Raw genomic sequence first — 23,546 nt, 5'->3', positions numbered from 1 at the left:
AATGCTCTACAGTGATTGACTTCAGCAGTTGATTTCTGATTTCACACCTACTCGTGGCTAGTCACCATTCCTCAACCACTTTCAAAGTAAAGACTAGTGCTATTGTTAAAATTTTCCTTCCGAATGCTAAAAGCACGGAATGTTGGTATAAGGGGCTAGGTTTATCGTATGGTGTCAGGAAACAGTGGGTAGGACTTTGCTACAAAGCTCCTTTAGCATGACGCTGGTGATATGTGATAAGGACTGTGTGGGTGCTTTTGTTCAAGTGTCAGACGTGTTTGATAATCATTCTCGGATATTTCCCTCTGATAAATACACCTGCGCGTACGCAGAATGTTGTTAGTCATTTACAGTGTTAGGAGACGTTACTTTTTAAAGTAACTAATTACATTACCAATAAAAAGTAATCGGTTACGTTACAGCGTTACTTTCTGATAAAAGTAACTAGTTTGAGTACTGTTTCATTGCAGAAAATGAAAACTCCTTTGCGATTCCTCATGCATGTTGTTTTAGTCAAGACCTTTATAATTATTCTACCATTATCACTCAGCGAAGTTTGGCCCATAATCTGTTAACTACTAATACCCCTATCTCATCTATGTGGTTTTGCGCTGTGATTAGGTTTCCATCTTTCCGCACGTCGGTCCTCGCATAGTCAAACCGCACAGGTGAGATAGGGGTATAAGAGCAGGAATAACAGAGGGGGGCGGGTTATCGAGGGCGGGATTTGTAGGACGTCTTACATATACACACACACGCACACACACAAAAAAAAAACGGATTGGGAATGACTGTTGTCTGAGGGGGTCTGGAATTGTACAGATTATTATTTGAGATACTACTTACGTTAACAACAGCAAAACTTGACAGCAAATTTAAAAACCTAATAGTAAAATTGACAAAAGGAAGTTATTGAACATCACCCTCTCGTAGGTGGATGCTGAGAACCTGCATGAAGAAAGCTGAGTTACTAAGCAAAAGGAGTTTGCTCCTCACTATTACAGTATAAGTAACTTATGAATAAATCTCGCTAGTCTGACTGAAAAAGTGCATGTTGTTTCTTTGTGATAATTACATGGCACATTCAAACAGCAATGGTTGTGAGGTTGTTTAATAAGGATTCTTTTTACTTTCAGTTAAAGTTGAGTTTTTGATTTGTGGCTGTGATTTTATTTTCACTCGTTCTGATTTGCTGTTGCCTGATTTGATTTGTGGTTGTGGTTTCTAACTGTTGCTACCTGATTTGCTTTGCTGTTGTGTTTTCTGATTTGCTGTTGCTTGATTTGCTTTGCTCTTGTGTTTTCTGATTTGCTGTTGCCTGATTTGATTTGCTGTTGTGGTTTCTAACTGACACACATTAACATTTAGCAGACGCTCTTATCCAGAGCGACTTACAATTTTATCTCATTATACATCTGAGCAGTTGAGGGTTAGGGGCCTTGCTCAAGAGCCCAACAGTGGCAACTTGGTGGTTGTGGGGTTTGAACCTGGGATCTTCCGAACCGTAGTCCAATGCCTTAACCACTGAGCTACCCCTGGCCGCTACCTGATTGCTACCTGACTGTTGCTACCTGATTTGCTTCTGCTGTTGTGTTTTCTGATTTGCTGTTGCCTGATTTGCTTTGCTCTTGTGTTTTCTGATTTGCTTTGCTCTTGTGTTTTCTGATTTGCTGTTGCCTGATTTGCTTTGCTCTTGTGTTTTCTGATTTGCTGTTGCCTGATTTGCTTTGCTCTTGTGTTTTCTGATTTGCTGTTGCCTGATTTGCTTTGCTCTTGTGTTTTTGGTTTTTTAGTTTTGTTTTCTGATTTGCTGTTGCCCCGGTTGCTTTCCTCTTTCGATTTGCCTGATTTGTTTAGCCTCTGCCTGATTTGCTTTGCTGTTAAGTGTTCTATTTAGCTGATTTTTATTTTTTTTTTTTTGAGTTATTGATTTTTAAATTGATTTTTAATTAGTTTTTTGTGTTTGTTTTGCTTGTATTATTTTCTGTTGTTAATGTGTTTTGTGGTGCAACTGTGCTGATTAAGTGTCCTCTAAGGAAAGCGTACCAGACGGTTGAGAATACTGATCTTTTTCTAGTATGTGCATTTAGTCAGGTTAACTTGGAAAGCGTAAATATGTACTTCAATACTTCAAGATATTCATCCAGGTAATTAATAAATATCAATAAATATCCTAATTCATCTGTTTTAGAAACTTTTAGATGTCTATCCAGTTCATGCTAAATAAAACTATAGATATACTAGATTTTTTTAGCAACCATTGTTGCAGCTTTAGCCTTGAGTAACAATGGTTGCTAGGTTTCGGGCGTTACTGACAGCTCTGTTTACACTGAGTTTCCAGGTGCTAATTGAAGCTCTTTTGTCTTTTTTTCTTCATGACCTTAACCTTGCGTGAGCACGTCAGTTTGATCTTCAATGGATTCACAAACTTGGTTCTCTAACCTCAATTTTAATTTGAAAGACCCTGTATGTGTAGCTTTGATGTCTTATTCACACCATGCTCTTTAAATTCTTTAATACTTCAAGGGAAAGCATAGAGGAATACGCTGTAGGTGTGAGGAAACAGGAAATAGACATTTACCCTAGACCCCCCCCCCCACACACACACACATTTCAGGCTGTATGTATATTTTTGTATTAGAACAGTGATAGTGTTAAATTAGCTGCACAGTTCATTAACCGCACCTAATAAATATTTTTGTTTAAATAAGCCTATCATGTTACATTGCTTTTAGAAGTAAGTGGTAGGTATTTTTTAAATATTATTTTGGTTTAGCTAGTAAAGGTTTTGAGGTGCAGCGCTGATGTTAAGCTAGCCTGAAGCCAAAACACCTGCTCCCACTGCAAGCATTTTAAATGAGCCATCCCTATCTCTGTTAAAACTGTGGGAAGCCATGATGAGAATTAGAATAAACCAAGAAATGTGTGTCATCGGCATTTTTGTTCCAAGTCAACAAAGTGTTTCAAGTGAACTTCTGCCCTGCTCTGTCGTTATTGTTCGTGTAGTTACCACTGAGCTGTGACGGAAAGAAAATGGAGCTGAGAAGGAAGATGAGAGTTGGGGGAGAATTGTGATTGACTCCCAGCAGGTGTTCTTCGAGCTCGTTGGGAGCTTTAAGGTGGGGGGAAGGTAGAATAGAGTTTGATGTGCATTCTGACAGGAGGTATATACACACACACACTTTTCATTTTTCTGTTGAAACTGTCTTGTTTTTTCAATTGCAATGCCACGCTAATTTCAGTTTTCACCATCTTCCTGTCACAAGGGCAGTATGGTCCTGATTTATACACAATTATGGGTGTGTAAAATGTGTGCAAACTTAATCATGTCTTTAAATGCGATGTGACTTGCAATTAATCAAAATAACACCTCTGATTTTCACGTTTTGATTATTTTGATTTTCTTCTGATTTGGGTAAACAGCCAATTCCAACTTATAGCCAGATTTCCTATTTGACACCAATGTAATGTACACTGATCAGACATAACATTATGACCACTGATAGGAGAACTTAACAATATTAATTACCAATTATATACCAGTGAACTGGTGACATGGTCATGGTTACCCAACTCTCATCCATGCCTGCGGGGAACAAAGGCAAGCTAGTCCTGTCTGGTTCCACAGAAAAGCCAGTGCAGTCCAAATCGCTGAAAAAAGGCCTGTGCAAGCCTGAGGGTCCAAGGCCACTGACCCACCCTCCAAACTCCCTTTATCTCACTCTGATTGAGCACCTCGGGATGCACCGGACAAACAAATCCAATCTATAGAGGCCCCATCCCACAACCCACAGCACCCAAAGGATCCACTATCACGTCTGGGAGTGCAGGAGTGTCTGGGTCCCAGAGGCCCTGCATAGTCACGTCCCTAGTGACACAGGAGGAACCGAAAACCTACAGTAGGTGATTTGAATGTTACAGCCGAGTGGTGTGTACTTGTTCTAAAAATCCACAACATACTTTCAAGCTATTGCACAGGCTCCATTACAGCTTAGAGTAACTGATGAACTTACTATAGGAAAGTGCTTTCTACTCTTTTCTGCATACATGAGTTTATAGATACTCATAGTTGCCATGGTTACCCAACTGACATGGAGAAAAAAAATCTGAAAGTAAACCTGTTTTGATAGAGTATGCAATATAAGGCAGTTTAGCTACTGTAAGAATGCAAATTATAGGTTGCTGTTAAAATAGATCATTTAAATATTCGCTGTATACTTTACCAAACCTGAATTTTACTATAAGACTGTTCATGATGTTGGCTATCTAATCTAACTATTAACCACTGGAGGGCAAACTGCATTGAAATAAATGCTTCTCTTTGAATGTAATGATAAAATCACAACTGAATATAAACTCTTTTATAGAAATGATTACTCTCTGTCTGGTGCTTGGGCACGTCAGCAACTAATGTATAATAAAGGGCAGTTTTGAAGTTACAAAATGCTGGAAATTGTTTAAAAATAGTGTAATTACGTCACTTGGTGTTTTAGTGAGATGAAATCAGCTAGTGTTGAGCAGAACAATAGGCTGATTGATTTGGATGTGTAATCCTGCAGCAGCTGTATCCTCTTGCTGCCAACCTCACTGGCTGAGCCAAAAAAACCCTGAACTCACATGAGACGATCATTATAAATCCCAAACACTTGAGCTTCTTTAGCCATAAATATCCCCACCCCCTGCTCGAAAAATCCCTTGTTTTAATGAACTGAAGTTTCTCCAAGTGGACTGTTAGACCATGGAGCCGACACCTTATCTGTCAAAGGAGATCAAAGTAGCTCATCGGATCAGAACTAAGCGAGCTCTACTGGTGCACCCAGCATCTAATTAGGTTCTAATTGGCTCATGGGTAAATGGACCTGCTGTGCAGGTGTAAACAAGCTGGTGTACAGTCCATCCACCTACACGGCTATCTCTAAGGGAAGGAAAAAGAAGCTATTATTATGGGTAGAGTGATTAAATTATGGTAATGAATGCATAAATAGCAAAAACAAGGAATGAATTCTGAAAGGCTGTTGGAATCTCATTTCTCCAGGCTCCTCCAGCAGTTCACTTAGCCACGAGACCCGACATGAGCACTGGGATACCTGTGACAGGTCCTGTTATTGTCATATCAATGATTTTTTTTGTTCATGAAAGCTGATGCTGCAGCTTATCACATTAATAGACTTAGAGATGCAAACCTGAGTATTCAGCAGTGGCTTCCGCATGATTCAGGAGCCGGAGGTACATGAACGACGGAGTTAATAGTCTGCAGTTTATAGCGTGCTATTCTAGACAGTACATTATTAAATCCAAAGGGATGCTGTGGTGCTTAAATCTATTATTCATGATAGTCTGGGTTTTTTTATTTTTATTTTTAAACATTTGCCACGTGTGATGGTTAACTTATCTTAGAAGTCAGTCTCTTAGGATCATTTCAAAGAAAGTTAATGATTCTCCCATAAAGTACAGCTTAGGCACAGCAAAAAAAAAAAAAAGGACCTGCCAAAATAAAAACTAATTGTCCTATTTTCCATTGCTAAATGCAGAATGCATTGTGAAGAAGGATTTTTAAATTAATTTATTTATTAATTTATTTTATTTCCAGTAACTGGCATGGTACCATCAAGAGAACATTATTTGTGCATTTAATGTACATCTTTTAACTAGTGCCATAAATATAGTGCACTGTACTGTGCATATATTTATGTTCTTTGAATCTTGAATCTTGTATCATTTATTTTGTATGCATGGGCACTATTTCCATTAGTGTTAATGGATATTCCTCCTTTTATCAATTTCTATTGTCTTTTTACAAAAACACCCTCCATTTAACCCTCTTATATTTGTACTCTGTTAAAAATAACCACACTCCTGCTAAAATTCAGGTCATGACGTAAATCGATTCTGTGTGCCTCATAGAATCTAGACAGGTGCAAAAGCAGGATAGAATGCTGTAGCCATGTGCCCTAATTCCAAATGGGGATACAAACATAACAGGTAGGGTAAATTAAACACAAAAGGTTACAATATCTAACCAACAATGATATACTTTCTTGCTGTTTGTAGAATTCAAACTTGTGCAAAATGGGTTAGGGTTAGGCTTATTTACATACACATGGGTGTAAATAACCACATGGACTATTCCACTCCGGGTGCAAAAACAGCATTGTTGCCTATTGACCCCTGAGTACAAAGGGCATCCATCCATCTATCTATCTATCGATCGAGAAATACACCCTTAATAGTAGCAAAATACCAAGCGGAAAATACAGCACATGGATAAAAATATCTATTGAATAATAAAATGTATCTTTAAAATAATTTGTATTAGCTAGATTTACAAGAATAAACAGAAAAATTATTAATTAAATGAATTCTCCTTCTTATCCTTTGTAGCTGGTCAGCTAACATAATTAAGTTTTAAAAAAAAAAAGACCATGGACTATTTTATATAAGAAGTATTATTTTTGTCAGTATTATTTTAATTAAAATGTTTGTATTGACATTTCTAAGGCTGCAAAATATTTTTCTAATAGTTTGTCAGCCCACCTTTATTCTGTAAATTAATTACAATTCAAGATTCAAGGAACCTAATTTATCTCAGAGAGAATTTGCTTAAATTCTATCCAATGTCATAAATTTGCCTTTTAAAGGGCACGCCCGCATTAAATTATTTAACATTTTTGAAATTATATTTGTACATTGAACATGGGGGATAAAAGTAAGCCGTAAACTGATTGATACCTGTTGGTTCATTTGCATGCAGTGTTGTTGACTGGCACTGCCATCAGGTGGCAAGGTAACGGTGAAAGGATCCCAGGGAGACGTTCACGCCGTGTGCAATGTAAATGTACGGCTAAGCCTTGTCATAGCAATGGTTAGTGTTTATTCATACCCCGCTAAACAGCCTGAGGCCCTGTAGCGCTCTGTTACTGTAAACAGTGAAGGAACAGGCTTTTAACCCTCACCTCTGCTACATTCATCCAGACAAATGATCAAACTGCTGAGGCATTTCACTGACAAATTCCTCACATGGCTAACCCTCATAGAACCTGATTTAAAGTCAGAGTGACGACCTTTCCATGAGAAGCAGAGCAACTGTACAATTCAACTATGTGTATTCACTGTGCCAAGTAGTTGTTTTAATAGCAAAAGCGAAAGGAATTGATTTGCCCATGCATGAACACACCACCGTATTCAAAGTTTGTGTTAATGGCATTTGAATTCAAGTTAATCCAGTGTTTTATGATCAGGGTGTGGTTTTCTGCAACAGCAGTGTCAGGTTATGTTATATAAAAACAACACATGCATGAATCACATCCAAGAATAAAATACCATAATATGCTTCGGAGGCTCCTGTTGGCTCTCTGTTTTGATGCATTCAGTGGTGTCCATGAGCAAGAGCTGATAAGATCTCTCGCGGCACAACTCTCTTCATTATTGAATAATTCATCAAAGTAAATGTGTCAGATGAGGACCTGAAACGGCCCACTGTCTCGTTTTTCCAAGGACTAAGCAGATTCACTTGACTTGCCCAAAGATATAGTGTTTCCTGATGCTTTGTGATCAGGAGGTAAAGTAGACAGAATGCTGTCAGCAGGCACAGTTTAGTGGTTTTATGCTTAGAAGAAAATTACAAATTTGAAAAGAACTTGATTACAGAATTATATTAAAAGTCCTGCTAATATCTTGTGTGTGTTGGAGTGTATCGAGTTTATTGTTAGAGTGCATTAAATGTACCCTGATGGATCACCAGTAGACAAAAAAACGTAGGATTAGAAGTCTGGGTGTAAATCTGGCACCACAAATCACAGTCATGTTGCGTTAGTTGTGAGCTTTTCACCCTGACCTGCTTCGACAAAAACAATGCACGTTAACATTCCCATCAAACACAATGGGAAACCAGCTTTAGAGTTCTGCGTGATTACTTGTTTTATGACAATTTAAACAAAACAAAATGGAGATTAAAAGCTAATTCCAACCTCCATTTGTGCTATTGTTGCTTGGAAAACGATGTTACAACTTCCCAACCAACAAAGAATCCTCCGCCTTCATGGGTCCCATTTTGTGATGGAAACCAGTCAACCAGGGTGCAGACTTTGGAGTGCAATTATGTTTTACTGCATTGTTTTATAATCTCCCAACAGCATAGCTGCTCAATCAGCCCCTTTAGCAAGAAATGTCCTGGCTTACAATCTATAGCACACTGTGACTGTGTGTTTGCAGGCAAGCCCAGAGCAGCAGGTAATTCAGGAGCTGGAGGTGGAGAACATCCTGGCAGTGTTGCCAGCATTTCCCCGAGGAGCACCCCTTCAGCGAGCGAGACGCGCCGCCCAGGCCCTAAGCCGAGCCGCCAATTACTCTGTACTGATGGCCCAACAGCAGGTGGGTGTGCTGAGAGAAAGAAAAGAGAGAAGGAGGGAGACTGACTCACAGCTGTATTGGCTCGTCTTTGTTTGTCTGGCGCTTTCACTGTCCTGTGCAGCCAGCAGGGTGGCTGTGGTCATGCTTTTGTGTCAATTATCCTTGTTAATTTTCCATCTTTCTTCTTTTTTTCACATCTTCTGTATCCTGTTCTCACACCAAGTCCAGGCTCATGCCTTTTTCTTTGTGGTAACCTTTGCTGTTCTGTATGCTAACAGAGTGTCAATGCCAATCAATATTCCATACTAAAATAATCTGACCGGGGCATTCCTGTCTAAGCCTCCCGCTTCAACCTCAGGGGTCATCAGCACTGCTATTTCAGAAAAAGAGTCTTGATTGTACCTTCATATTGTAGCACAGAGGGGCTAACGCATGAATCATTCATGATACACTCTGCCTGACCAGGAGAAACACAATGATTAATGCAACACTTGTTGTGACGCCTCTGTACAGTCAGGAGCAGCATTGCCCAGGCGCCTTCTGACTCCAAAGCCCATTATGCATTTTTAAAGACCTGGACTTTAGAGAGAATGAGAGAGAAAGTGAGAAAGAGTAAGGGAATACACGCCTATATGAAGGCCATTTTACTTCATCTGCATGTACAGTACTGTTAGATAGTCTGTTCATGTGAGGTTTTGATTGCCGTTGTTCATGGTGAGGTCATGATAGGTTAAGGTCTCTACCTTTTGAATGTCCCTCAAGACGTCCCTTGCTAGAATCCTGAACTTCAAAATAGCATCTGCTTTTCCAGTAAAAGCCGTCTTCCTCAAAACACCATCTGGCCTTTTGGCTTGTTGTTGAAGATGTGTATTTTTGTCAACTGTTCTGATGTAGGTGGAAGCTCTTGAGGCTGAATTGGACTTCCATAGAAGCTTGTACAGCCTGCAGGTCCGGACCATAGAGGAGCTCGTCCAGGGAATCCGCCAGGCTTATCAAGCCTTCCAGGAGAACATCTCTCAGAGCTTGTGTGTCCCACTGCAAGGTAAATAGTTCCATAACAGTTCGAACAGGTCCACGTGATCCAAAGGAAGTCCTGTTTTTTTAGTTTGCAATGGAAATAACTCACTGGGTCATCTCACTGGGTTTTCTGTTTGAAGCTTCAGATAGCAAATTCATTAATGTAACAAGTCAGACCTCCATGAAATACGAAGAAGTTTAGCCATGTCGCTGTATAAACACAGCTCCTGCGCCCTCACAATCTGCTTTACGATCTTTAATCGAAATTTACCTTTTCGACTTATAGGCGTTCATTATCACATGTTCTACCTAATACATTATTATTATTTTTAAAGTAACAGCTTATTCACAGGGACTTGTATGGCAGATGATCCACATGAATCCACATTTGCTCAAGCAAATAATAAACATATTTTAAAAATTTTCTATTTAACAAAGGAAACCATGTCATTAGTGATATATGCTTTTTGTAGTATGTGTTAATTTAATTTCCATGGAAGGAGTCTCCAGTGTCAGCGCTTTGTAGCAGTCAGGACTGAAGAGTCTTCAGAACAGAAGAGTTTATGCTCTCCATATTTCCTTTTCATTAATATAATTAATTAAGTTAATGCGAGCGACTGTTTACAGATGCATTATTGTAGCTTTTGATGACTTTTATAGCATATTATTATATTATCATAGTAAATAATAATTTGTCTTTTTGATGGGTAAAAAATACAGTTAGTGTATCACATTTTTAACCAGTCGAAAAAAATCTTGTAGTTTGTTATCTGTTGAATGTTGGAAAACTTCAGAGTAAGCTGCTTTTAGATTCTAATCAACACGACAAGACATGGGTTAGCTCACAGGTTTCTGAAGGATGGAACAGGGTGACTAGCACATTGAGAACTAGCACATTCTTCAACAATTTGTTGTTTTTACACAGCACGCAGGTTTAAAAGGCATACTCTGGCATCAAATACTTAACAGTTGGTGCAATATTATTGGGCATTTTGCTCATCAAATGCACCATTTGAGGCAATAGCACTGCTTATCTATATGGATGCGGCATGAAAATTAACAAAAGCAGCATTGTGCAGCAAGGAAATGGTCAGATGAAGAATATTGCATTGTGCATCATCGTGATCTTGACCTGATTTTCTGAAAAGAGGAATAGTGACTATATGCAATTCCAGACATCAGCTATTTCTGCTTGGAATAAAACCACATAATCAGGACACTGCTGTTTGGTATTATTGATCTTCCTGGCTGTGGTAATAGGAAAAGATGTTTTTTTTTGACACATAAATAAAATAAATAAATAATACACCCATATACTATATTTGAAAGTATACAGTAGTGTCTCTGTTTTCCATGGCATAGTGGTGCTTGTGGAGTGTTTTGCATGAGTTTGTCTTTTGGCATGTGTGAGTGTTTGCAGCAGTACATGAGAAGAGCTACTTAACGAAACCATTCAGGAGGTGATGAAAACAAAGTGCTGGCGGGGAGTGGCAGACATGCATACCAAAGTGTATGTGCATGATTGTACATATATGTATGTATGTATGTATGTATGTATGTATGTATGTATGTATGTATGTATGAACGTGTGTATGTACGTGCGTGTGCATATGTTTGTGTGTGTATGTATGGAGATACAGTACACATATGTGTGGTAAGTAAGCTGAAACTGATGCAGAAAATGCATTTGTTTTTTTTTGTTTTTTTGGAATAAAGCATATAAAGCCTAGTCCTACTCCATTCCATTTCACTGGCATGCATACCTCCTCATTAAAAGCCTAATGCTCGCCCTCCTGCTTTGCTGCTGCATAATGCAGAGCATTTTCACCAATTCAGTCCTCCAGATGGTCAACTGTTCTGCTGTGTTACAGATTGCATCACACCTGGTAAAAGCAATCGAACTGAATATCAGGGTGTTTGTGTGTCTCTTCTATTATTGTTGCTAACAGTGCTCAATGCATATATATATATATATATATATATATATATATATATATATATATATATATATATATATATATATATAGAGAGAGAGAGAGAGAGAGAGAGAGAGAGAGAGATGTAAGGAAAAAATGCCATTTTTATTAAACAAATAAGGTAAATTTTATTTTGCCATTCTGCAAACATTTAGCCCAAACCTTCTTTTCCTTTTCACGTTCATAAACAAATCACAGTCTATAATCTAATGTTTTTGTATAGCTTCTTACCTAATTACGGCCTTTTTAAAAAAAACAAAGTTAATGTCCAAGCAGTTGGACTGTCAGCATTTTGCCATCCGTTATATCAGATCCCTTTAGTGAGGCCATTCAGGAACCAACACCGAGCAAAACATGTGGACTGTGTGGATTTCCTGGGGCTTGGCTTGGGGAAACACAGCTGTACGAGACTTGTGAGGTCACCACAGATTTGCTGTTGCTGTGATTTGTGCATACCAGAGCTCTGGAACATCGTTAGTACAATGGGTGGAGGGTCTATAGATTTTAACATCTTACATATCGGTGAAAGCAGAAGAGCATATTAACTCCAGTCTTAAAAGACAGACATCTAACATTCACTAGAGAATCACTAAACGTGGCCAAGAGAGACCAAACACTGACTTTTTTTTTACATAGCACATTGATAAACATGCACGATTAAGGCATGCAAAACACAACTGACACATCAAGATTCAAGATTCAAAGAACTTTATTAATCCCAGAGGGAAATTGCTTATACTTGGTTACAGTTGCTTACGGTCATTTTCCAGGAGAAAAGGAAAAAAATTATAAATTAGACAAACCCCCCTCCCAAAAAAATGTAAATCCTTAAGTTGCACACTATATGTAATTCTATATACAGATATTGCACATGTGAGGAAAAAAGAAAAAGGTATTGCACAAGTTATACAGTATGGGTAAGTCAGAGATTGCACTTGAAAATGGTATGACCCAAGAGCATTTGTAGATATTGCACAAATTGTCCAGGTACGTTATAATATTGTATTATTATTATTGTATATATAATTATTGTATCATAATTATTATTAGTGCATATGCAGTACACGGAGATGTAAAAACAGGATTTTGTAGAGTCAATCAGATTGTAGCATTCAGGATTTTAAAGCTAGTTGCCAGAAAAGAGTCCAAAAAGCATAATGTTTCTCTATTGACACTGTCCGTTCCTATTCCAGGGGATAAAAGATCTAGTAAAGCAGGACGTTTCTGTTGAAAATTTTTGCACTGGCGTCCGAGAATTTTGTTTTTATTTCGCCTAACACTCTTTACCTCCAAGTGCAAACATAAAGTACAAACTTGCCTGTGTTTTGAGACAAATTAGCGATGAACAGCTGAGCCATTTTGATACAGCAGCCTCTTTCTCCCTTCATTACTCAATTCTTCTTTTCATTTTTTCCCACCCCAGATGTCCTTTCATGTTATGAGGATCTGAGGAGCACAACGTCAGAAGCTGCACTTCACCGCTTCCTGTCAGCTTTTAAGAGCAACTTGGCACAGATACGAGAGGCAGTGGATGCCTTCGGCCCTTCAAAGAGTGAAGGTGGATCAATGCCTGTCTCAGCCTCTGTCTCTCTCTCTCTCTTCACTGTGTTTTTTTCGCTGTAAAACGTTCTAAGCCTGAATCAGCTCGTGATCCTACTGCTGTTAAGCTTTTGAGTTATTGGTAACATCCTAGAAATTTCCCACAGTTAACCCAATCTTGAAGCTTCTGCCAAAAATTAAGTAAGCTGAGCATTATTACTTTGAGGGCAATAGTTTGCATAAAAATACTTAGAAATGATTAAACAATAATAATTTTTCCCACATTGTCTTGTCAAGGTTTTTCTTCAGCTTTAAGAAAAAAAAAATTAAGATTGTTAATAATGAAAGACTTTGACATTGTGTAATGTTCAGGCTGTATGATGTAACAGGTACAAAACCACTATTATTAAATGAGCAAGAAGTTTTAATGAATAGAACTTTTTTTTACGCAGAAATTGAGACATGCAAACTTTTATAAGGGAGCTTTAATTAACTAAAGTCACATTCCCTTGATCAGATAGCAGGCTACGATCCTCCTAATAAGCTTTTCAGATTTGACTTGTTTACTTTTTCCCCAGCGTCTACAGGCGACCTAAAATGAGTTTAAGACAAAAATAATAAATATTTGATTCCTCATGCACAACTTTTGTACATTTTAATGTCCTACCTACTAAGCAGGACAAGAATACACCAACAGAATTGCTTTACCTAAACCTGTTTCCCTGCAAAAACGAGCAGATGGAAGAAAAGCCTACAGCCGAGGTGTGCCTTTGAGTCTGTGTATTTATTTAAAAGTGTGTAACCCGAATGTTTAATACCGTGCCGTCTGCTTCTTCTCGATCATGTCTGTCCTGCTACGCCTCCCTGCCAGAATCTTCCTGCCCTGAGACAAAACCATGTATTTTTCCGTCACAAAACACAGACGGCAGCTGTTGAAGGAATCGTACATGCTTTCACGCAGAAAGGAAAAAGATTCCGGCAGGCAGCGACATTTCGGCACAATACTGAAAGCTGTCGCTTTCTTCCCCTCATCTTCTACCCGAAAAACCCGCCAACACTTTCACTAATTTAGTTGATTCAGTTTCTGTTTGCACGATGGATTCTTTAATCCAGTGTTGGAATATCAGCGTTTAATTTTGAAGTTTATTATTTTTAAAGGTAGGTAATGTAGGAGAAAATAAATCTTACTGAATAGAAATGTAAAATATTTAGGCCTTTTTTTTTTCTCCCCCCCACATAACGCTAGAGGAAAAAGAAATGAGTTTAATGACTCCTTTACTTAATGTCTACCATGGAAAATATTTAGCATGGAAAATGAGGGAAAAGAAAATAACTGAGACAAAAATACATCTCTGACTGCAATCGTAGCATACTTTACACCAAAGAAAACAAATAATTTTGCTTTTGCCAAATATATAATTAAAAAACTTTCATATTTGCAAATGGTATCCATGCATTATTACAAGTAACCCTGGTATCTCTGTTCAACTTTGTCAGGTATCACACGCTGCCTTCTTTAAATCTTATCAGTTTTACAGACATACTGAGACAACTCACATTATCTGAACAGTTGATTATGATACATATTCCTCATCATCATTATCCACTGTCTCTGATTAAGCTTTGAATCATCAGTAAAATTATGAAAGTAGAGAACTCGGTAAGATAGAAATGCACCGCTTCTGCTATTCTCTGAATGATTTCTGGTGATTACTGTGTGCTGCATCTGAGGGCCCCAGATTGGTATGTGGCCCAGATTACAGTGTTACACTAGAGCGCAAAATGTACTATCCTCGTGTGAATATGGGAATGTGGGAGTAAGAGAGTGGGAGAGCGAGACAGTGAGTAAAAGTGAGAGAGAGAGAGAGAGAGAGAGAGTGAATAAGTGTGTGAGAGAGATCTAGTGAGTGAGAAAGTAAGACAGTAAGAGAGTGAGGTGGTCAGTGAGTGAGGCGGTGAGTCAGTGAGGCAATGAGTGAGGAAGTAAAACAGTGAGAGAGTAAGGTGGTCAGTGACTGAGGCAATGAGTGAGGCGGTGAGTTAGTGAGGCAATGATTGCGGCAATAAGTAAGGAAGTAAGACAGTGAGAGAGTGAGGTGGTCAGTGAATGAGGCAGTGAGTTAGTAAGGCAATGATTGAGGCAATGAGTGAGGAAGTAAGACAGTGAGAGAGTGAGGTGGTCAGTGAGTGAGGCAATGAGTGAGGCGGTGAGTCAGTGAGGCAATGAGTAAGGAAGTACGACAGTGAGAGAGTGAGGTGGTCAGGGAGTGAGGCAATGAGTGAGGCGGTGAGTCAGTGAGGCAATGAGTGAGGAAGTAAGACAGTAAGAGAGTGAGATGGTCAGTAAATGAGGCGGTGAGTACATGAGGCAATGAGTGAGGAAGTAAGACAGTGAGACAATGATTGAGGCAATGAGTGAGGAAGTAACACAGTGAGGCAATGATTGAGGCAATGAGTGAGAGTGAGGCAGTGAGCAATTGATACAGTGAGTGAGAGTGAGGCGGTCAGTAAGTGAGAGGGTGAAAGAAAGTGAGTGAGAGTGAGGCAGTGAGCGATTGATGCAGTGAGTGAGGCAATGAGTAAGAGTGATAGAGTAAGATAGTGGGTGAGAGTGAGGCAGTCAGTGAGTGCATACTGCAGTATTCTTCTGCGAGTAAGGAAGTAGGTAAAAGTGAGAGAGAACGAGGCAATGAGTGAGAGCCAGTGAGGGTGAGTGAGGCAGTGAGAATGAATGAGTGAGAGAGTGAGATTGAGTTAGTGAAAAAGTTAGTGAGTGAGTGAGTGAGTGATGCAGTGAGTAAGAGGCTGAGGCAATGAGTGAGTTAGTGAGTGAGTGAGTAAGTGTGACAATGAGTGAGGGAGTGGGGGGGGGGCTTGTGGGATAGAGTGAATGAGTATACACCTGGGAGGAAGAGTGAGGTAGTGAGTGAGAGTGAAAGAGCGAGCAAGTGAGAGATGGATTGTGGGAGTGAATGAGTCAGTGAGTGAATGAGTCAGTGAGTGAGAGAATGGGTGAGTGAGTACAGGACTCTTGGACAAAGTGAGACAGTGAAGGAGAAAGTAAGGCAGCAACGCTGGTGTAATGGAATGACTCGACAAAAACTAGCATGAGTGTGTGAAAGAGAGTGACGTGGTGTGAACATAAACAGGTACCTTATGTTAGTGTGTGATTATGTAAAAGTGTGCAGTGATAAGTATGAGCTTGGTATGGTATGATAAAGGTATGTGTGTGTGTGTGTGTGTGTGTGAGAGAGAGAGAGAAATAGAAAGGAAAGTTTTGATCCTCTATGTGTATGTCAGGTCAAGTAGGCTTTTATTGTTTGCTGTTGTTTGTGTGTGTTGACATGTTTGTAGATTTTGATGGAGACTCAAATGTCCCCACAAGTACATGAATTTTCATCATGGGTATAATATTTATACTGAATTAAAAGGTTTCATTTTGGTCACTACAGTTATGGTAAGGATTAACTTTAGGTGTAGCATATCATTAATTAGCTGCATTAATGACTCCACTAGTGGACGGTACTTATAAGGTTAACGAGCTGTGTGGGTGTGTGGGCACACCGCAGTTGGCCCTGGTGTGTGGTTCTGCGAGTGTGTGAGTCACTTATCCGTGCTTGGTGTTGGTGTGTGGTTATGGGCGTGTGACAGACATGGACTGCAGCCCAGACCTCCCCCGTGTAGGAGCCCGTGGCAGCACAGGCCTGATTAGACTCCACTCAGCAGACTTGAGTGTTGACATCAACCCTTAATAACCACACACACACACAGACACACACATACCATTACTGCATACTCTTGGATAATAAATGTGACACCGAGGGCTGTGTGACGCTGGTTGTGGCTGCACCTGTCACCAGTGTCCCACACTGTAGGCTGCGCTCTCTAAAGTTCACACTTCTTAGTTCTAAAGTAAAAAAAAAAATCTAATTCCATATAAGGAAGAATGCCTGTGAGTTCAGACTTTTAAGCCATGCTGTATGTGCAAATGTTGGAGCTGTGAATTATAGGTAGACTGTCCATTTGAGTTTTGTGCATTGCAATTTTTAATTTGATTTGATTCAATAGCACTAAAGTCAGATTTGTCTCAAGCTGGTATATTTTTATAGGTTTTGAAGTACTTAAAACTACTTTGTATTTTCATAAGCACTAAAACACTCTATAACTTGTGTTGTTGATTGTTTAAATGTCATGTCTGGTAGAAATGATCAACTTTTTTTTTTTTTCTTCTCCAAACTCCAGTTCTGTAGGTGGCGGTAATGCACCAGTGGCCCATAAACTCAAAAGGCGAAAAAAGTAATAATTTGTTGAAGATTTTGCGATATTTATGTTCTCATATACTTTTAATAAATTAAGCCGTTTCAGACATGTAAAAAAAACATTAGACATTGTTTAAAAAAATTGCTAAAATAATTGAAAAAATTTAAAATAATTTTTTTTTTTTGCCATTTATGTGCCTTAGCTTTTAACACAACAGTCTATATATTTTTTTTAAGTTTTTGTTTTAGGGAAAATTTATATTAATACTTCATTGTTTTTTATTTTTGAACCAGATCACTTTTACAGCTTTGTGATTAATATTTTCTTTTATTCCTCTCCTGTTTCTTTCTATGAAAGGTGCTACAAAAATAAAGATTATTATTACTAGTGTTATATTTCCACTGTAGCCATGCAAAAGCCATCTGAAACACAAGCCATTGCTCAGCCTCGCTTTCTTCCTTCCCAAACACACGAATGAGCGTCCTTCATCAGCTTTCCAACTCAAACACCTCTGCTTCTCTCTCTGCACCGTTCCAGGTTTTCCTTAGGTGGCTCTAGTTCCTCAGGGCTCTCTCTCGTGTGTGTATGTGTGTGTGTGTGTGTGTGTGTGTGTGTGTGTGGTCTTCAGCGAGGCAGCCGCTAACCGCCCCGAGCTTTTCCTGTGCTGCTTCTCCCTTACACCTCTCTCTTACCCCCTCTCTCTCTCTCTGTAAATCTATCTATTGCTCTCTTTCTCACCCCTGGTGCCAAGCACTCGCTCTTTGCAGTACTGCTCTGACTGGAGACACCGACGGCAAATATTTACACAATGAGCTGGTGGAATGCCGGCTTTTCATGGCCTGACGTGGCTCTGCAGAAGGGGTGCATCATTGCATTCGATCATCCGTATAATGTTGCCTCTCAGAGATATTTATATTTATGGTCTTATGGAGGAGCACATCAATTGCACCAGAAAGAACTTGAAGCTTTTGCCTGGGGAAATAATTGAAATGGAAATATGCTGGCTTTTACATTGGTCACTTTTATGGATTGGAAATAAAGTGTGATACAACCTGGTGGAGTTTCGTTTAGCACAGTGTCACTATATGTAAGCTCCTGTTACTGTGTTCTGTGCTTTATTACAAAGACTCATTTTTATTCATACCAATAATTTTCTCTGCTAATACTATGTATGATAGATCTTTAACAAGCAGTAGTGCAGCAGCTCCTCCCTGTCATGCTGCCTTGTAGCTGTGCTAGCTCAGTTTTAAAAGCTCATTGAATAGCTAATATTTCTTTACCCGTCTGTATGAGTGTTTCTTTCTTCTAATGAACCACACTCAATTTTTTTTTTAAACTAGATTTATCATACATGCTTATCAGCTGCTTTAATGTCTCTAAAGTTTTCAGCACTGCATAGGGGGATTTTGTTGGTGTTTGTGTAATCTGGCAACCCGGTCCCAGACAAATGATATTTTCACTCTCTCATTCTCCCTCATGTGTGCGCCAATTGATAGTAATTTTATTCAGTCAAACTCTCTCTCTTTCACAAGTATGCTTTATGCGCAACAGTTCTTTAGTTCCAGTGCTCTTGAACTTCTACATGTAATAAAAGGAATTGCAAAGTTATATTTTTCTGCCTCTTTTAAAATTTGACCCATAATCAAAAACAAGATGTTGCTAAAATGCTACTGCTGCTATAAGGTGTTATATTTGAGCGGGCCGAAAAAACTCAAATCCATAGCACCACTAAGATTCTAGAATGCTTTTCTGCTTACCATGGTTACAGTTAGAGGTACTGTAGATTTCATGTCAGCTCTAACCAGTTCATCCATTGATTCCTTTAGCTTCAACTCCTCTCTTCAGCACTGTGTTAATGGAGCACAGAACTAATTTTTCTAGTATTCTACCATAGGTTTTGGTTGGTATGAGCTTTCCTGCTCTGCGCATCAACGTGAAGTTTGTCACCTAGGACGTGAGTACAATGTAAGTAATTGGGGACAAATTCCAAAACTCTCGTTCTGTCCAAAAATGCATTCTGAGGTTCAGCTGAGACTCATGATGCTTCTGCAGTCCTACTGACTTGGTACCTAATACTGTGCATTTAGTACACATTTGACTCTATTTTCAAATGTCAATTTTAGCAACTACTAACAGATGCATGTGTTTTTATGAAATACACAAACCTTTCTGTTACCAACAAGCATGCCATGCTAAAAGATTACCGAGATTACATGATGCTTGACAAGAACACTGACTAAAGCTGTTGAAGTGTATCTGCGTTGTCACATGATTAGCTGATTGAACAACAGCATGAATAAACAGGGGTAGAGGTATTCCTAACAAATTCCATTTCATTGGCTTTGTTGAAGTGCTGTTTATTGTCTTCTGCAGCGGAATGAGTAATGTTTGCCATCTTTCACCTTTAGTTACAGTCGCGTTGTGCACTGAAGCTTAAAACACTGTTCCCAATATGATGATCACAACAGGAAAAAAAATCGTGGATATGAATCACTAGGAAATGAAAGCAAAGAAAGATAAGGTGTCTTTTCTGACCTTTGAAATGTCAGGTTTGAGGACTGTTCAAACTTTCATTTATCTGCCTCGACTGTTTCAGAGATATGAAAGCACCTTGGCAAAACACAATTTACTTCCAAACAAGATAGTGCTTGGTCTCGAGCTTTTCATTTCCCTGTTACAAGTGTCTGTTATCAGGCTGTGTAACATTTCTATAGAATACATTGTGCCATGGTTGACGGCAGTGGCTCAGTTATCAGCTAGTGCTTTTCCTTTGTCTTTCACTTGTTATCACCATATCTGTGTGTGTGTGTCAGCCAGTCCAAGCACCTGGGCCCTGAACCTGCTTATCTCAGACGGTAGCTCTATACTGTAAAGGTGAGGTGTTAGGGCACTTAATACCCAGTGAGCTGATATAGATATAGACTTCATAGAATTCATACAGGGCTTAAGAGACCTGTCAAGTTCATAGTGTTTCCGTCCTTTAACACCATCAGTATGAGTCTGTATTTCTCTCATGGTGGAAATGATTTTATTCCATTCTCCTGCAAAGAACCTTGGTTAAACGAAGGCTTGAATTAATGCTGGAAAGATGAAGTGCAGTGAAAATTAATTTATTTAATACTTAACCTTTTCTAAGGGAAAGAATGGTAACGATGTAAATTAAATCTAATGCTTTAGTCCAGGATTTATTTACATTATATACTGTGGATATTCAAATATCTGAGAACTACAAGTTCGGGTTTACTAACTACGAGGGGCGTTCAAGTCAAACCAAAACAGAGTTATATAAGTAAAAACTACCTTTATCTCTCTGTGTAATCCCCTGCTACACTAATGCAGTTATTCTAATGTTTCAATACGTCATGATGGAACTGCCTGGTTCATTTCTGAAACACTGGCCTCCCAGGAACTCCTTTAATGGCCCAAACATGTGGGAGCGGGGTCAGGACTGTACTCCCAACCAGTTTCTTGTAATGTGCAAGTGGTGTTGGTGTATGTCTGTGAGTACAGTTCTCACAGACAGATGCGTTTCTTCTGCAAGTTGGTGTCAAGCTATCTGTTGATTTCAAGGATCAGGCTTTCCACTGGCTAAATGTTCATGGGAGCAATTGCTGTGGACTCCGAGCAACCTTGTCTGGAACCATCATCATTGAACTACTTAAAGTCTTCTGTAAATTGGTTTTATACTTTCAATGACAAAATTTCACCACAAGTCTTGGTTTGACTTGAACCGCCCCTTGGAGTTGGCTACTAGTTCACATTAATGCATGCTGAATAATGGGTAGTAACAAAAACACAGTAATAGTGTAAAAGCCAACAGAGATGGCTAAAATCAGTCATTCTGGTGTGGCGTAGCTTGCTAGTATTTGCTTAGTTAAATAATATTGTACCCTCATATTGAAACGTACAGTCGAGATACCAGAAAAGAACAAGATGTTTGAAAAGTGAACTCCATGCACTGGCTGTTTAAACCAATAGTCCTGTCTTTGTCTCCCAGAAGAGGTGATGAGTAGTTCACACATATAAACACATAAGGCATATGAAAGTGATGAATGAGGACGGCTTTGATTGTGGTTCCACATGACTGTCCCTAAAAAGTCCATAAAGAAATAGCTGATATGACCTTAACTCTTCTGGAAGTTTTTGTGCTTGGGATTATTGTACTCTTTTGGGACTTTGCATATTCTGAACGAACATGTGAGATGCCACTGCATTCATTTCCCAAGAAACACATACCATTATCTCACCTCACACCTGTAAGTCGTATTCCATACGAGACCCAGTGTGGCATGAACGTGAGCGAGTTAAGGGGTTTTCCATGCAGCAGCTGCAGCCCTTAGTGAAAATATTTCCTCTGTTAGTCAGGTGACTTTTCCGAAGCCTGACTGAGATTTACAACCCTCCTGACGCATTCCTCTTCCCATCTGAACAAACTCTTCATTTATCTTCCCCTTCATTTTACCCTCCCACCTTTTTAGCCTCATGCCCTGACTCTGTGTGAGGAAGAGTGTAATGTAAATTCAATGTAAACTCTAGATTAAGGCTTTCATGCATGCAGAGAGCTAAAGGTCCAGCGAGGCTCATTTATTACGGTGCTGCATAGCAGGTTTGTTTGGCGTGAGCGAGTGTTTAGTTTGAGAGTAAAGTTACAGTAATAAAGCTGTACTGTATAACTTTTTTTTGGTTACAGTAAAAATTTAATTAGTACAGGAATAATATTTCGGAACAGTGATGATGTTGATGAGGTGGTAATAAGGTTGGGATTCGCTGAAATCTTGAATTGAGTTCTCTGTGTATGAGAATAAATATGAACTCAAGTGATTTAGCTGAAGTTGAGGAACGATCAGAGACAGAATTCACTTTTACCTTTGGGTCTTTTCCAGTGTTTTTAGGTTTCTAGGAGCTTAATAGTGGGATTCGTATTTAATAAAAAAAAATCTCATTTGGAACATGCCCACTTCTGGTTTAAATCCTGCTAGAAATACACTTACATTTACTGAGATTTGTAGCAGTACAAAGACGTAGCGATAGTGCCATCACATTACACCGCTAATATGGATGCTTATAGGTTTTTTTTTTTAAGAAGCAAACACAATGTTGTGTCTCATACTCCTATGTTTCTGTGTGTATAGGAGATGAAGCTCTGGAGCAGTACGGCCATGATTTCCTGCACACTGTGGAAAAGCTCCTGAAAGAGTGCACTGAAAAGAGAGAGAAAGCAGCAAGTCAGCTGCACTCCCTCCAGCATGAGCAGCAGCAGGCAGTTCAGACCCTGCACGTTCTGCGAGCCCAGAGGAAGGAAGTGAGCACAGAAAAGGCCCAGCTCCAGTCTGCATGTCCTGAGAACGCTCAGTGTGAGAGTTCTGATGCTCTCTCTGGAGGTGCGGGAAAACCCAAAAATCCTCCGAAACCGTCATCTGCCATGCCGTCCGAGCAAAGAAACCGAGCGATCCTAAGAGATCCGTCAGTCCATGTCTCCAGAAAGAGCTTGTCTCAAGAGAGGGGGGTCAACCAGAAGCCAGGCCGAGAGGAGGATGTGCTGAAGAGGAGGAGTTCTTTCAGAAGCAAGAGTAGGAAGACAGTAGATAGACCTGAGTGGCAGACATAGACATGCTGAGAAAAAGAGAAACTACTTGCCTGTCCTTCGATCTCTTGAATAAAGGAGTTGGGGGTTTAGGGAGGGACGGGTTTTTTAAAGCCCGTTAGAAAAGCCTCTCCGGCTGAACAGACCTAGTGGAAATGAAAGAACTTAAAGAGCCTTGTTCTGTAGATGTCAAGCAAAGTCCACATCTATTTCTTTCAGCTTTCAGGGTCTCAGTCGAGGTGAGAGTACTACAAGCCGGGGGAGCTTTACAGGATCACACAATAACACTCTGTTTTCATTCCCTTTTTTCAAAAAATCCATCAAGGCCAGGGTTTTATTTAAAGGTATACAAGTGCTGCTCTTATTCTAAACCCTAGTTCTGTGTTTGGATCAGTAGTTTCTTCTGTGTTTATTTAAATGAACATTTTTGTAACATGCTCTACAGGCAACAGGAAACCAATCCCCCAAAACTTCGTTATTAGCTCATGTCTCAAATCACAAAATTATTAAATGAATAAAGTTTTGTCTTTTCAATCAAAATGCAATGACTTCTGTCGTCGTTAAGTATTTTGAAAATATATTTTTAGTCTACATCAAGATTAAAAACATAATGAGTAATAAGATCATTCTGATTTTTGAGTAATAAGATCATTCTGATTTATGCTACGCTCACATCGCCAGCCTACAACACAATCCACGTAAAAATATGGAACTTAAGGGCAGAGATACTATCTGAAGCTTATATGTGCAGTACATCATGGTTAATCATTCTGCTCGTACAATAAGTGAGGAGCTTTCTTTTTTTAAGGAAACAAAAGATT

General features: G+C 39.2%; 1 protein-coding gene across 1 annotated transcript in view; it reads left to right on the top strand.

Moving 5' to 3' along the window:
• The window catches only part of LOC128509516 (uncharacterized), a 66,049-nt gene extending 42,810 nt beyond the window's left edge, over positions 1–23,239 (top strand). The window contains exons 9-12 of the mRNA XM_053481284.1: positions 8,212–8,370; positions 9,244–9,391; positions 12,766–12,900; positions 22,274–23,239. Coding sequence (XP_053337259.1) covers positions 8,212–8,370; positions 9,244–9,391; positions 12,766–12,900; positions 22,274–22,749 — 918 coding nt within the window. The 3' untranslated portion in view covers positions 22,750–23,239. The remainder of the gene's footprint in view (positions 1–8,211; positions 8,371–9,243; positions 9,392–12,765; positions 12,901–22,273) is intronic.
• Positions 23,240–23,546: the final 307 nt, after the last annotated feature.

The sequence above is a fragment of the Clarias gariepinus genome, chromosome 21, assembly GCF_024256425.1.
Source record: "Clarias gariepinus isolate MV-2021 ecotype Netherlands chromosome 21, CGAR_prim_01v2, whole genome shotgun sequence".
Lineage (NCBI taxonomy): Eukaryota > Metazoa > Chordata > Actinopteri > Siluriformes > Clariidae > Clarias > Clarias gariepinus.
Note: the sequence above shows the minus strand (reverse complement) of the source record. Positions and strands in the feature narration are given on the sequence as shown.